This window comes from Nelusetta ayraudi, unplaced genomic scaffold (assembly GCF_046127955.1).
Source record: "Nelusetta ayraudi isolate G7.1 ecotype Tasmania unplaced genomic scaffold, CSIRO-AGI_Nayr_v1 ptg000007l, whole genome shotgun sequence".
NCBI classification, from domain to species: Eukaryota; Metazoa; Chordata; class Actinopteri; order Tetraodontiformes; family Monacanthidae; genus Nelusetta; species Nelusetta ayraudi.
This window is the reverse complement of record NW_027466057.1, coordinates 2,002,605-2,018,045: the sequence shown is the minus strand read 5'-3', so window position 1 is coordinate 2,018,045 and position 15,441 is coordinate 2,002,605. Positions and strand designations below refer to the sequence as shown.

Below are 15,441 nucleotides of genomic sequence, written 5' to 3'. Positions count from 1 at the left end.
GCTCGCCTCGTTCCTACTTCAGGTCAGCGCCGTGGCTTTGGTTTTTTTGTTTTGTTTTTTTCATAAATACTAGATAAATAAATAAGTGGTTGCATTCCTTTCCCCTCACAAAGCATTTTATTGCCCCCCATGTAGACATTCACTTTGTGTACGTTTAATTCATGTACATCCCCTGGCAGGAGCTGAATAGGCCCATGCCGTACATTATGGCCTTTATGGCTTCTGAATGTTTGCAACAGCTTTTTTTTTTTCTCTTTCTAACTAGGTTTTATTGAAGCCTGATTGACAAACGAGCGCAAGAAAGATGCGTAATAGAAGAAGGACGAAGCAAAAGTTTGACTGTAATTGGAAATGCAAGTCAAAAAGTCAATAAGTCATGGTTTCATTGGCCATATATATATATATATAAAAATGTTTTACCTTAATGCTACCTCGTTGCACTTCAACTTTTGGAGGTGTGTACTGTATATCTGAGGAGCTGAGGTTAAATGACTGACAGCAAACGACTCCTACTCAATCTGTCATGGAGCTTCTTCATTTCTCTCCAAGGAGGTTTGCAAAATAAGTTAAATCGACTGACCAGTTCACGTCGGCCTTTCTAGTCCCTGTGTGCGTGCACTAGCTGAGGTTGAAGGACTGCCAAAAAAAAAACACCCGTTTCCTCTTCGGCCATTTACAGTTCTACAACAACTCACAATTGTGAGCTTCTCCTCGGCAGCGCAGTGGCATCGTCTCTTACGGCCTCGGCGGTGCCGAAACAAAAAAAAACACCATCAATTATGCGCTGGCAGGTTTGCAGCGACGCCGTTATTAAAACAGACCCTATTTCGCTTGAGAATCTGAGACCATCTCCTCATCCAAAATCCTTTGTTTCTGAATTATAAACCAGCCTTAAGAGGCTTAAATGCAGCGAGATAGACCCTTCACTCCACCATTTAACTGCCGCTTGCCAGGAGACCGTGCGCTGCAAAGGCAAATTGGTCGTTAGTGGCTTTTAAAAAAGCGCGAGAGAGAGAGAGAGAGAGAGAGGAAACAAACTGCACAACAGCCTTATTATCTCAAAACCGTGTTTCATTGATCACTTCATTGACTAATGATGGGGGACTGTGACACTGAGCTACTGTCCCTCTCAATGGGGCCTTATTGGCCTGTCAGAGGACGCTCGGCTCGGGCACGCGGGCCACTGTCATATCCGCGCTGCCGGTCGATTGATGGTCCATTAACAGCCTATTAAACACGGCTAAGCAAAGGCGTCGGGAGCACAGTGTTGATCCAGTGGGGGTTTCCCCACTCGGCTGCTGGCTTCTTGGTGCTATGACGGGAGACGGAGAGGTGGAGTCCAGGCATCAGGTGTGCTGGGCTCATTGGATGGGAGTGAGGGGGAACACAAGTTCTGGCAGGAGCTTTGTAATACACTTGTAAATGGCAGATAGAGAACTGTCTCGTATGGCGCACGTGCTGTTTGGCTGTTTGGGGAACTTTGAGGCTATGAGAGTGGAGATTAGCGTCTGGGCGCTGTGATTTCTGGGATCACGGAGTTTAGTAATTTCCCAGTAAAAGCGGAATCATTCGTCAAACAGAGAATTTAGAAATTCAAGTTATTTTATTTTGTTTTATTTTTTTTACTAAAATCATTTTGGAAGCCTTTTAGTCTGGAGGGAAACATTCCTAGACATTGCTAATATTGTCCCAAAATACAGAGCCAGGCAGTTTTGTAACGACTGTGGTGGTGTGGTGGTATGCATTTTTATGTCTGTGTGTGTGTGTGTGTGTGTGTGTGTGTGTGTGTGTGTGTGCGCGCGTGTATTTGTCTTTGAAAATTCTGTCAACGTACTGTTGATTTGGAAATGTGTAGATGCGTGCAAAAACCATTTGTGGTCTGAAGCCCATATGAAAAACAAGCAGAGCACCGCTGAGGGGTCTCGCAAGATTGTCCCTAAACGAGTTCATGTGGAACCGCTCTTCTTATAGCCGCGTTTAAGGTGCTTGCTGTTGTGTTGTTGGACGATTTCTTTGACTGCGCTGTAATCGGTTCCATACATTTGGGCGGTTGTGACGTCTGCTGGTTGTGATGTGGGAAAAAAATAAGAACTTCTGGATTGTTTCTTGTGGTACAAACGCAAATGTAAGGGAAATTTGATGAAGAGGTGGATGTGTTTATCATGTTTAACGTGATCCTGATTTCCAACTCACTCGTGAGTTGGCCTTTTGTTTCCTTCATATGGGGTTTGAAATAAAGGGGAAGATTTGGCACTTTCATGGCAAGGCTTTTTCTCGTCTTTGAATCACGTGTGTAACTTTTGGTTCCTTGAAACTAGGAAGCTGACTTTGCTGTCTCTTTTTTTTTTGTGTGTGTGTGTGTTTTGCAGGTTAGCGTTATATGTGTACGAGTACCTGCTACACGTGGGAGCACAGAAGTCCGCACAGACCTTCCTGTCCGAGGTAAGACGGCACCGAACCTGTAACTCCACTCTTATACTTATACTTAAAATGCTTAAGAAAATACAAATAAAGTCCATTTCAGTGCTCGCCCCACTGCTGCTCGGTGAAGCTCAGGGTATTATAATGCAGCTATGGGTGGTTGTTTACAAGAGCGTGTAGCGCCGGTGTAAACATGCCAAACACCATTACAGAGTGTAAGGTGTTGCATCAATTTTTCAAAAGGAAAGCCTATAAAGTTACACCGGATCAGGCTCGCGGCCTGCCGTGGTGAATCAGGAGCAACCGACGCAGCTGTCGGCCGGCATCTGGCTGTTTCAGGGCGCCGTAAAATGTTAAAAAGACAAACTGACTGAGACGTAACAGCAGCAGGAGGAAGAGTTGGAGGAGGAGGAGCTTCCCAAAGAGATGGAGGAAGATGGAGAAGACGTTCCATCTTGCCGGAACTTCTCTTCTGAACCGACTGATTATATGTTCTTAACCCTCAGACCTGCAGACTTAATCCTCTCTGTGGCGACTGAAAGTGACCTCCTCTGTCTCCTCTCCTCTCCCTTCCTCTCTTCCTCTCCTCTCCCTTCCTCTCTTCCTCTCCTCCAGATTCGATGGGAGAAGAACATCACATTAGGGGAGCCGCCTGGATTCCTGCATTCGTGGTGGTGGTGAGTGTCGCTCCTGCTGCGTGTGTGTGTGTGTGTGTGTGTGTGTGTGTGTGTGTGTGTGTGTGTGTGTGTGTGTGTGTGTGTGTGTGTGTGTGCTGATGCGTCCCCACCCCCAACATCCGCTCTCCAGCCCGACGCTACATTATTAATTAGCGTGGTACCGAGGCCCTGCGAAGCTCCGGCGCGTCGCAGTCGAGCAGAACCTTGAAGTTCCGGCTGATCCTCCTCAGAGGTCTTCGGCCGGCCTCATGTCTTCACGCTGCCCTTCCAGAGGTTGCCGTGTCGGACCCCAGTGGTTGACCGGCCGCAGCGAGGGCACGACCCCTCCCCCCGTGTCCCCTCCCCCGACTCCTCCCGTCATCTCCCCGAAACAATGGATCCAGATGGTTTGGGAATGGACTCTCCCTCCTCCGCCCGCCCCTCCCCCCCTCCTCCCCACCTCGTCACCCTTTTGTATGCGAACCCCCAACCTCACCCCCCACCCTCCCACTTTTGCTCCTTTGTTAGCGCGGGAGAGGGATTCTTAGCAGATTAACCCGTTGCATTCCATCTTGCTTTGTGCCTCCTCTGCCTCCGCGCTCTTCCTCCTCTCGCTCCTTCCCCTCGCTTCTCCGCCTCGGCTAAGGTTTGACCTTTAAGGTCACTCGCTGCCTGACCGCTGATAAGTGGTTCCCTATTTTCGAGAGAAAAATTGCAAACCACCATCACTGGTGTGATGCACTCCTCGCCGTCAGCAGGGGATTCCTCCTCGTTTTGTTTTTTAATCCCATTCAAGCAATTTTAGTCTTTTGTTGTTGCCTTTATTGTTGTGTTTTGGCATTTCTTGTCAAGTCATAAGAATAAATGCCCTGAATGAACAGTGCTCGGAGGGATTCTACGCTGCCATTTCAATTCTGTCTAGTAGTCAAACCCTGGATAGTTTCTCTAGCGCCACTCCTTTTTTTCTTTTGCCTTAAGAGTTTAGACCAAGGGTGGGCAAACTACGGCCCAGGGGCCGCGTGTGGCCTGTCAAGGTTTTTAATCCGGCCCATCGAACTTGAAGAAATTGTCCCGTCAGTCCAAAAGCTTGCCCACCCCTGCTTTAGACCATCAGAAAAAAAGAAATGATTGAGCATGTGTGCGTCGCGAGAGTGGTTCTTCTTTCCTCTGAGAAAGTAGAACGCCACTTCAGTTCCTGCAACGCTGTTCACAGACACCTTTATGGCCGCTACTCCTAACGTCTAGGTTTGCTCATGGTTACTTTTAGCCCCATTATACTTTATGGCAGACTGGATTTATTAGCGCTGTTCGCGCTCTTAGCGTTCCTATGTAGTAACTATGAGTCTGCTTAAGTTGCGTCACATTTTCCTCTTAGCAGTACAGATGTTGAGACAAAAAAAACAAAAGAAAAACCCTTGGAGAGTGCACAGTTCCTGGTTCAGCTCCCCTGTGGGTTGTCCCTGTGTGCTCCTGGAGCCACTGGGGTGCAAATAAGCCCAGTGTTTTAATTAAAGTGGTTGTCGTTTGTCCCCCCCCCCCCCCCCCCCCAGTTTACTAAATCTGCTTGAACGTTTCAAACCAGCGGGGATTCTTTTCATATTAATAAACATCTGTCAGACTCCTGCCAAAAAAAAAAACGGGACTTCTAGACGCACAATGCAAGGAGGAAGGACCTGCCCTCCTGAAGCTCACCGACAGTTGATATCGTTCCATTCACAGCAGTGGTCACTTGAGTTCAATATTTCCCTGAAGGACATTTTCATTGATAGATTTCATAAAAAAATAAAATAAAATGCCTCCATAATATAAAAGCAACATTTGTTGCCATTGCCTGTGCGGTGGACAACTTTTTACTTATTTATTTTTTGCAACTTCGTAGAGTAGCATCTTGTGTTTAACTTGGTTATAGATAAAGCCACGAGAGCAACCAAAACTGTGCCCGTGAATTCCACGCATAGCTAAAGGACATGACTTAAATGAATGTGTAAAAGGAGCAAATATTTGAAATACCCGTAGATATAGAGACCGTAGACGTGTAAATATACCCTTAACTGCTCTTTAAAAAAAAGTGTAATGTCTATTGTAACTTTTCTCCTGGAGGCGATGTCTCTGCTGAGTCAGAGAAATAAACGTCAGCTCAGTAAAGCACCATCAGCAATATGAGACAAGGGCATGTTTTAATAAAAAGAAAACCAAGGAGGAGAATAAGTAATTTTAAAAGCACAGAAGCCCCGGCAAATCTCAGGAATAAATATTCTATTCTGTGAGAGTCTAAGCTCCGTCACATAATAACATGAATGCAAGCATGCGATTATACATTCTCGTCTAAACTCACCATGGAAGTGATTCTCTTTGCTATTGATCCTATTTAACCTGTAAAGTGTGAGCAAATTGGTCCTTCGTCTCCCAGGAGGTTAAAACCTTGAGGTCTCAGTCGCTTCAACTGTTTCCTGCTCACCTCTGCGTCCTTGAGCAACACACCAACTTTGCTCCTCGGTCTTCCCCGGAGCTCAACCGCAAAGTAGTCCCGCATCATTGGCGGGATTTTAATTGGAATTCCAGTATAATATCTCAACTGTAAGGTCATCGGTTCATGATTTTGATGATATCAAACCTAAATGATTGCAAATGATGACGCACGTTTAGATGTCCCGCAGTGTGTAAAGTGGCTGCCTGATTGGCTCACTAATTGAGTGTAACGCGTCAGCTCATCCACTAAACAAATGCGCGACGACTTCTTTCAATCAGAACTAGGGATGTTAAAAATTAATAGATTATCGGTTAATTGTCGATTAAGAATTTAATCGATTAAATTGAATTAGTTGCAATTAATTGAATTTTTTTTACACAGGACCTTTTTTTTTAAATGGTGTGGTGTATACAACTTACTTTTAGATATTTATTTTATCAATCGACTAACGATTAATGAATTAATCAATAATTTGCATCCCTAATCGGAACGCGAGCACTTGGTAAACGTCGCCTCTTATTCTTACTCTCTATTTCTTGTGTTACCTCCTTGTTTTGTCACGAGCGGCGTGGTGGTTGATGCTCCAACATTATTCTGTGAACGCCTCCGTTTATCATCATGATCCCCCCCCCTCCCGATGTTTAAGCCGAGACTTTAGGATCAGGATGGATAAGTGAATGCAGAGTTCATTCAAGTGTGTGTGTGTGTGTGTGCGCGCGTCCGTGTTCTGAGTGAGTGCGAGGTTGATAGGGAGGGTCGACTCCGGCATTGTATCACTCTTACAGTGATACTCAAGTGTGTAAGAGGCAGTTTAAGAGTGCTATGGAGATAGTGAGAGTGTGTGAATGGGTTATGAATAGCTGTTATGCATTTGCTTCTATTGCTCCGTTGGCTAACCTTTGACCCCTCCCCACCATCCACCCCACTCTCTCCCTCTCCACCCCCTCCCCTGCTGTTGCAGTGTATTCTGGGATTTGTATTGTGCGGCTCCAGACCGGAGGGAGACGTGCGAGCACTCCAGCGAGGCCAAGGCCTTCCATGACTACGTAAGTCACCAAAAGATAAACTTCTTCTGTTCTCTGGTGGGAATCGGCTATTTCTGGTTCTTGGGATTCGAACCGCCAGAGCTGATTTTTTTTTTTTTTTTTTTTTTTTTTTTTTTTTTCCTTCATGAATTGCTGCTGTCTAGAAAAGGCATTGCAATAAAAATGTATGAACATGAAATGTATGCCATCCATTTGACTGTTGGTCCGATCAAGTTACTGCTCAGTAGGGCTGCAAGTCACAACTTTTTTCATAGTTGACCATTCACCGACTATTGAAACGATTAGTCGACTAATCGGTTAATTATTACATTTTTCTTAAATTTGGCAAGAGGTTGCTTTAATGGTGTGGCAAATGATAATAAGCATAAGAAAGATGGACACTTCAATGAAATTTGCATCTTTTATTCAGCTTTGCTGCTGATAAACTGCTTTGTACAAAAAGTGGATAACAATGTCCTATCTCAAACCAGTTGACAGGTACAGTGCTCAGTCAGCATTGACATAAATCCATAAATCAGTTATGTTAAGTTAATAATAGTTGCCTGTATTTTTTTTCTCTTATCAAGCGGGTGAAATGGGTTCTAGATGGCAGGATGCACTCCGGGTCTCAACAAATGATAAACCAGTTCAGGTTTATCATTTGTTGAGACACGGCACCGTCAACCGTGCTGAGCGGCCTCATATCGTAGATCAGCATCTGCAGTGTTGACTCGGTGAAGGCGGTGGCCTGTTGCGGGCTGCACGTCTGCTTCTTTTGCAGGAAGGGCTCCATGGTGGCTCTCTTCATCCGACTGCATGCATTTCATTTAAAGCGCTTATGTCAGGGCAAAGCGTCAAAGCTCTCTTTTCAAGCCAAAATACGCTTGTAAAATGTACATTCAAGCCAATGCGTTTTGTTTGTGGTGTCTCGGTCTGCTTGTTAGCTTTGAAGCTAATATCTTACTGAGGCGAGTCCGACTCCGATGTACGACTTGCTTTCTAAAAGCTAAAATGCTCCCAAACTTTTGAAGTTTTTTTTACTCGTAGCTGCCGTCCGCGCGGTAGAGACGCTATTGCGCGTGTGCAGTTGTAATGAAGTGAGATGGCTCACTACACTGGAAAAAAATCCGTCTGGCGACAATAGTCGACAATGGAATTCATTGTCGACTATTTTCATTATCGATTTTTGTCGACGGTGTCGACGAATCGTTGCTCGGTGGTGGTCATCCATCTGTGGCTGTTGCTGGAATCTTTCCGAATGACATGTCTCAATATGATGTAGCCTAAAACCTTGTTTTAAGGGCGGTGTTTGAGTTCAAATCTCCCCGGTGGGGGCCGGTAGTGGGGGGTAGTGTATGTCCTGGTTTCTGAGCATAATGCCTCAGACTTGTTGCGAGAACTTTTGTTGAAGGACCTTCCGTTTCAGCGGCATCCTGTCACCGGCAGACGATGCGACGTGTAAACATCACATTCGTTCCTCCTGCCTGCCGCGCCGAGACTCGCCGTCTTGTCCTTCGCCAAACAAAATGCGCCATGCTGGAGTGTCACTGTTCCGTTACGCTACCTTGTCCTCGGCACAGGTCGCACAAAAGGTGTCCATCTCCCCCCCCCCCCCCCCCCCCAAAAAAATGTCAAAATGGCAGTGAATGATGAGAATATTATGAAAAATAACTGTTTTCTTCGAGGGGACAAACTGTAACTGTATTTATTTGTCTGTAAATGTTGTGTTGTGACTGACACTGTGTGCTGCTTTGGCACACTGGAGACTGACTCTCTGTGTGTGTGTGTGTGTGTGTGTGTGTGTGTGTGTGTGTGTGTGTGTGTGTGTGTGTGTGTGTGTGTGTGTGTGTGTGTGTGTGTGTGTGTGTGTGTGTGTGTGTGTTGTATAGTGTGGGGAGATAATGGAATAGAGTTCTAATCCGGTAATCCCAGCACTGGGCCGAGGCTAAGCTAGGGATTTGTGTGTGTGTGTGTGTGTGTGTGTGTGTGTGTTGTGGCGGGGGGGGGGGGTTTGGGGGCACTTTTGGCAAGCGGCCCACGCGATGGCGGAGGGGGCTCACACCCTTGGTGCCACGGCACTAGTTAACCCGTGTGTGTGATGGAGTCGCTGCAGCCGCCACCTGGCCCGAACTCACTGCTCCTTGCCGGCGAAGGAGACCAGAGCAGTTCTCAATTTTGGCTACGTCTCCCCCCTCTGACCCTCCCACCCGCTCCAACTCACCCACACACACACACACACACACACCCCAGGGGCCCGTCTCTGAGCTGGGGTCCTTTTTACCGCTTCCAAAAGAATGAGTCGGGTTGGTGGGGCAAGAATAAAAAAAAATCATATTTCACCTTTCCTCAAAAGAGTCGGAGCCTTTTGAGGATTTCTAGATTGCTGGGCCAGCGTTTGTGAAGAGTTATCACAGTTGGCGCCTGCGGGCGGAGCAAAGGTGGAAGCGCGGTGCCCCTCCCAACCCCCTCCCTCCTCTTTTTTTCTTTTTTTTTTTTTTTTTTCTTAAAGCGAACTCAGGTGTTTAAATGGCCAACGTGCCTCTCGCAGGCTGAGACGGTCAGGAGCCAGAAACGCACTTCAGAGTCGGAGGAGGAGAGCGTGCGGCAGGAGGCGTCATATCAGAATTATGAGTTTTCTCAGTCAATGTTGGAGACGTGATTGAATCCGTTTTGTTTTTAATTACAGCATAGTTGTCTGAGCTCTGAGAGTTGGACGACTTTTTCACTGACAGTTTTACATGATGAAACTGTGTGAGGTTCAGGGTCTCTGTTGCGCACGTGAGCTCAAGTCGGCAGAATCCTCTCAAGTGATTGGTCGAAGGAATGCAGGGTTTGAAATAAAAAAAAAAAACAACAAGTCAGCCGTACAGGTGACCTGATATCGTTTCACCTGCAGGACGAGCGATTCTGCTTCCGTTGCGTGACTTGCGGAAAGTCTTGCTTGAGTCTTGTGAAAGTTTTGCATCCCTGCTTGCTGTGTGAAATCTGGGCCTCTCATCCCATCTCATCCCTCCTGACGTCCCTCCTGAGGCAGCAGGTCCTGCCAGTGTGCGACGGGCCGGCCGGTCTTGTCTTTCCGTCACGGCACCAGTGACGCCTCGCAGCAGCGACACCGAGTGCAGCTGTTGCCGTGAAAATTAATCGGTTCAAATTTTGAACGTCCACTTGCAACTCGTGCCTCTTCATAAGTGAGGAGGAAATGCATTTTTCATTCTTTCATTCTTTTTTGGCAGTTTTATAGAGATTTAGAAGAAGAAAAAAAATGTTTTTGCGCAAAACTGCAACTCGCCTCATGTTAACAAGTTCAGTGCTACTGCATCTTTGCAGAATAACGCAGCTAATTTTCTTTTACCCCCAACTCGCACCTCAGCGCATTTCGATTTTTCTTCCTTTACTCTTTGCGTATCATCGCACCTTTCTCACACGCTGTCGCTCTCCGCTCCACGTCTCGCACGGCCGCCCCACGCGTGTCTTTCTTACCTGTTTTCTCGTTGGCGTGATTCCATCCTGTTCTCATCACGCTTCCTCTGCGACGCCTCCACATCTGCATCTCCTCCTCATCCTCTTTCTCGCCCTCACCGCCTCTTGTGTCGCCTCCGCCTTATCGCCCACTCCTCTCTCTCTCTCTCTCTCTCTCTCTCTCTCCTCTCTCCTCTCTCCTCTCTCTCTCTCTCCCCCCTCCTCCTCCTCCTGCCCGCCCCCCTCTCCACCAGCCCGGCTGCTGCCTCTGCTCCCCGGAGAAGATTGATTGGCTAATCTAGCTGTTTACCCACAATGCCTAGTAGTGTCAAGGAGGAGAGGGCAGCTTTAGACAACATGAAGATGCAGCCGAGAGACAGTTGAGTTATTTGAAGTGCAGTTCGGGAGGCAAATGTCAAAAGAGGGGCGGCAGATAGGAAAAAAAGAAAAGTGGGAAATGGACTTTTATGAGGCCGTCTGTGTGTATATTCTTCATATCTAGAGGGCTGAATCTGAAATGAATGTTGTAAAAATAATGAGTGGATTACAATTTATTTTCTAATGACATTCATTAAGCTATTAATGCAAATCAGATTATTGGAGCGACTGTGCATGTTTAGGATGTATTAAAATCCAGCTTTGTTTGTTTTTTTATTTATTTATTTATTTATTTATAAAAAGGTAATGCACTTGTGTTTACGAAATCCATTATTTTATTTAGCATTATGTGCCCTTTAATTTTGAAGATCCAGCTTTGAATTCACATTATGTTCTGGGACATAAAGACAATTTCGCTGCGTCTTAAGCTGCTCTGTTTTCCAAAAGTTTGTTGGTTTGTTTTAAACATTTCCTTCTATAAACCTGTGTTTGCCTGCCTGCCTGCCTGCCTTCAGCAGCAGCATCAGTGGAAAAAGTGAAAATGGCTCCATAAACTTGATAATTAGCTGCGTGCTGAAGTTTGGGGAAAGAACATCCAAAAACTGCAACACACATGTTGAACTGCACGACACAGCTCCTCCGCGAGAGCAGCGGGTCTCGCCGTCGGACTGTGGAAGAGCTCCAAAATTTCCGCTTCTGCCGTTGCTCAAGTGGAACCAGGCAGGATGTAAAGTTGAACTGTGGACATTCTAACGAGGAAGTTGTGCTAAACGTACTTAATGGGTGTCAAAGAAGCTTTAGCATGAATGAGGGAAGGAAAGAAGGAATAGTTTATTTTACGTTTACAATGTAAAATAATGACATTTTGTGCAATCAACTGACAAAAATAGAAAAAAAAACCTGACAAACAAATGTGCACGATACATTCTCTCACAACAGCAAAACAACAACTGTGTAAACGACGAGAGGAGTAGGCTGAAGCCGAGACTAAAGGTCCTTACACACCGGCAGCGAATTTGCGAGGCAAATTATTTGCTCCTTTTAGGAAAGAAAAAAAAAATCCTCTTGAAGTCACTGCAACCTTCCACACCAGCAGCGAATTTCTGTGGAGCGAAAAAGCGGCAGTTATTTTTTTTTGCTCTTGTGTCAAATTTTGGGCAGGCGAAAAGGCGGCCGATAAAAATGCTGTTGGCATGTCGATGACGTCGCATCAAAACTTCAGTAATTTCTTCTCTCCCTCTGCAAACGTGGAGCCAGTTTGACGGAGCAGTCCTTCAAAGAGCCCCAAACTTTATTCACTTAGCAAATTTTTGATGCATATTCGCATCACGCTTGGTGTATAAAGAAAAGAATTTGTCGGCGATAAATTTGCATTTTCACGTCACTTTGCCTATTTCCCGGTGTCGAAGGACCTTTACTGTTAATAATAATACATTTTATTTGTCAGGGCGTCTTTCACGACACTCAAGGTCACCTTACAGATAACAACAAAAAAAAAAGGATTGAATATAAAAGTGGCGCAATTTATCAGGTGGGGTGAGCAAGTTTGAAGAGATGGGTTTGGATTTTGGACTTGAACGGAGAGACGGGAGTGGTGTTGCGGAAGTGATGGGTGGGGGGGGAGTGGATTCCAGAGTTTGGGAGAGGAGTGGCTGGATGCTCGGCTCCCCATGGTAGTCAGGTGGGATCTGGGAACAGGGAGGTGGATGGAGGAAGAGGATGCGGGTGTGCGGGCGGGTGTGGCAATGTGGAGGAGTTGAGGTTGAGGATTTTAGGATTTTGGAGGGAATGCGTTGTGTGATGGTGGAGCTGCTGTAGGATGGGTCTGATGTGGTGATGCAGGGCTGCTGAGTTGTGCACTAGTTGGAAGTGCGTGGAGGCTTTTCTGTGGGAGACCAAACAGGAGGAGTTGCACTTATCTGTTATCTATACAATCCGTAAGATTAGCCGGAATATTAATAAAACAAAGAACAAAAAGAAAAAAAACACGACAAATATGCAAATTGCAATATTCTTCTTGATTATATCACATTTCAATCATTTATCCTTGAAATATTTTCAAATACACTACCAGTCAAAAGTTTGCACACACCTTCTCATGCAATTTTTTTCTTTTTCTTTACAACTTTCTACACTGAAGACATCAATATATGACATATATGATATACATTTATATTTATATATATATATATATATATATATATGTATATGTATATATATATATATAGTTATTTTACACTTTTGTTTCCTACAAGATTCCAATGTGTGTTCATAAGTAGTTTTGATGCCTTCAGTGAGAAACTGCAATGTCAATAGTCATGACAATGAAAGAAACGGCATTAAAGTTATAGGGGTCATAGTGTGTCCATACTTTTGACTGGTAGTGTATATTCCAATCCAGGTCACTGAAATCAGAAAGTTCCACTCTAGACTACGCACACAAACCAACGAAAGGAACTCGAGTCCTCTTTTGGTTGCGTCGTCGTCGCTGCCGTCGCCCCCCCCCCCCCGGTGTTGAGGAGATGCAGAGGAGCAGATCTTCGTCTGGGTCGCTCTCCTGCCTCTTTTTGGTATTCTTGTCTCTCCTCCCTCTCTGCCTCCTCTCTGGAGTGCCGGCTAAGTGGATGTTGTGTCTGCCGCATGTATTAGTGCCTTCGTGTGTGTGTGTGTGTGTATGCGCGTGCGTGCGTGCGTGCGCCGGCGTGCACGAGTCCGTCTGGTTCGGTTTCTGCTACCTTGGCAGCAGCTTTTTTTGGGTGGTGGGCGGGGGGGGAGGGTTGTTCGCGCGTGTGTTTTGTATGTGTGCGGGTTTGTGTGCCAGTTTAGAGGACCAGCTGGGCTTTCAGAATTGTGTTTGTAAGTGCGTGCGTGCTGAGAGTATCAGCCACATCCTGTTGCTCACGAGCGAAAACTGCCTGTTTTGACTGCTCGGATAAATTAGCCAGATCGCCACCGTCAGCTATTTCTCCTCCTCCTCCTCCTCCTCTTTTTCCTCCTCCTCCTCCTCCCGCCCCTCCTCCTCCAGTGCGCTAAGGACAGCGGGTCAAGGAGACGGTGATGAGCTACATATCAGTGTGAACCAGAATGTAGATTAGTACCCTCTCCAGGCAGGGACACGCATAAATACAGACACATGCGCACGCGCGCACGTACACATGCACACATGCGGATACGCTGGCTGTCTCTTTTACCTCTCTCTCCGTCCACTGTTTATGTCTCTGTCTTTATCCCTGTGAAAGATATCAGGCGAAGGTCAATAATGTGTTGAGCACTATTGATCTGTCCGCCAGGTCCTGCGGGTGAGGGAGGGGGTGAGGGAGGATGGCAGGGAGATGGGGAGGGCGGGATCGTCGCCGTCCCAAAGAGTCCATCTACATAGGGTTTGTTTTGTTTTTTTTGCACCGGGCCGCTCTGATTGTTCACCTCCGTCGAGGCGACCGTTGATCAGAAAGCTCGACGTTCCTGGAGATTATTGTGTCATCAAGACGTCAAGTAAGATGTATTGTATTTGACTACTAGTTGAGTAATTTGTTATATAAAAAGTATTATTTTTTTTTATTATTAAATTGGACTTTTTTTTTGAAAAACTGATGAAATCTGTATGACCATTTGAACAGAAGATATCAAATGGTCAAAGATAGGAAGTTTATCGTTGGTGCCACACTGCTTTAACAGGCCGTGGACTAATTAAGTTAACACAGACATGTATGCTTGAAAAGTTTACCGTATATCTCATGTATATATAAATACTCAAAGCACAAGTACCCCAAAAATGACATGCATTTGTGTAGAAAACAAAACAAACAAACAAACAAAAAAAACCTCTGCAGGGTTTGCAAGTGAGGAATGTTGAGCAAAGCATTGTAGAAAATGACCACTCGGGGCAGCGTCATCGCACGATGTAACGTTAAAGATACAGTACAGGCAATCGGTTATTTATACAGCACATTTGAATTGCATGAATGTGTCTCAAGATTAAGAGAATTAGATGAATAAAGCAGGACATGGTACAAAGTAGCCATGGGACTGTTGTGTCTGTATGTGGGACGTGTGGATATTAAAACCCTCGGGAGGTGGAGATTCCATCCTTGCATGTTTCTCAGTGTGTGTGTGTGAGTACTAAAGCTTTTTTGCAGCAACAGCACAGAGACACGAAGAACTGCAAATCACAGCCGTGACGGTGTGTGTGTGTGTGTGTGTGTGTGTGTGTGTGTGTGTGTGTGTGTGTGTGTGTGTGTGTGTGTGTGTGTGTGTGTGTGTGTGTGTGTGTGTGTGTGTGTGTGTGTGTTTAAGCTCCCAGGCTCACACAGGGGTGGGCAAACTTTTTGACTGGTGGGCCACAGCGGGCTCTAAATTTTGACCGAGGGGGCCGGCGCAGCAGCAGATGGATGGAGTGTTTTGGTGGCCCAGCTCATAGGACAAAACAAATATATCATTGGCTACGTTGGAAAAATGGGCTCTAATGTCAATTTGAAAATGAACAAAAGTAAAGTTACAACAAAATGTGTCTTTGGAGCCCCGTGGTATTTAGCTCTTTATTGAAATGACTCCGGAAACACTGGAGAAATGGATGAAATACAGCCAGTTTATGACTCACTTACCATCAGCCGTTCAAGTTCGGCGGAGCCGGATTCAAAAGCTTAACGGGCCGCATATGGCCCCCGGGCCCTAGTTTGCCCATGCCTCGTGGTGGACGAGGCTTCAGCGAAGATGACGGAGGACGTGTAACGCGCACGTCACCCTGCGCGTTCCTCCAGATTGGAAACGGCACCGACATCGCCTGCTTTGTCTCGGAAGCGGCTGCAAGAGTTAATTAAGAGTCGCTACTCCTCCGCCCCGCCACCGCGGAGCGCTGTGGCGCCGCTCTGTAGCCATGGCGCTTTGATCGCCCAGGTGCAACAACGTAAACTCCGCCAACGGCTTTGACGCGGTGTTTGCGCGGCGGCGAGGAACGCCATTAAAAATATAGTTCACAGTTTAAGCCGTGTAAATATTCCCAGACATTTGAAAATGCGTCCCGGTGGGTTTGCTT

The 15,441-nt window shown here is 46.1% G+C and overlaps 1 protein-coding gene across 3 annotated transcripts in view; it reads left to right on the top strand.

Moving 5' to 3' along the window:
- Positions 1 to 15,441, top strand: part of LOC142883124 (single-stranded DNA-binding protein 3) — a 35,439-nt gene that overhangs the window by 5,267 nt on the left and 14,731 nt on the right. For all 3 annotated transcript variants that reach the window (XM_076017767.1, XM_076017768.1, XM_076017766.1), the window contains exons 2-4: positions 2,370 to 2,442; positions 3,037 to 3,098; positions 6,509 to 6,593. In XM_076017767.1, coding sequence (XP_075873882.1) covers positions 2,370 to 2,442; positions 3,037 to 3,098; positions 6,509 to 6,593 — 220 coding nt within the window. The remainder of the gene's footprint in view (positions 1 to 2,369; positions 2,443 to 3,036; positions 3,099 to 6,508; positions 6,594 to 15,441) is intronic.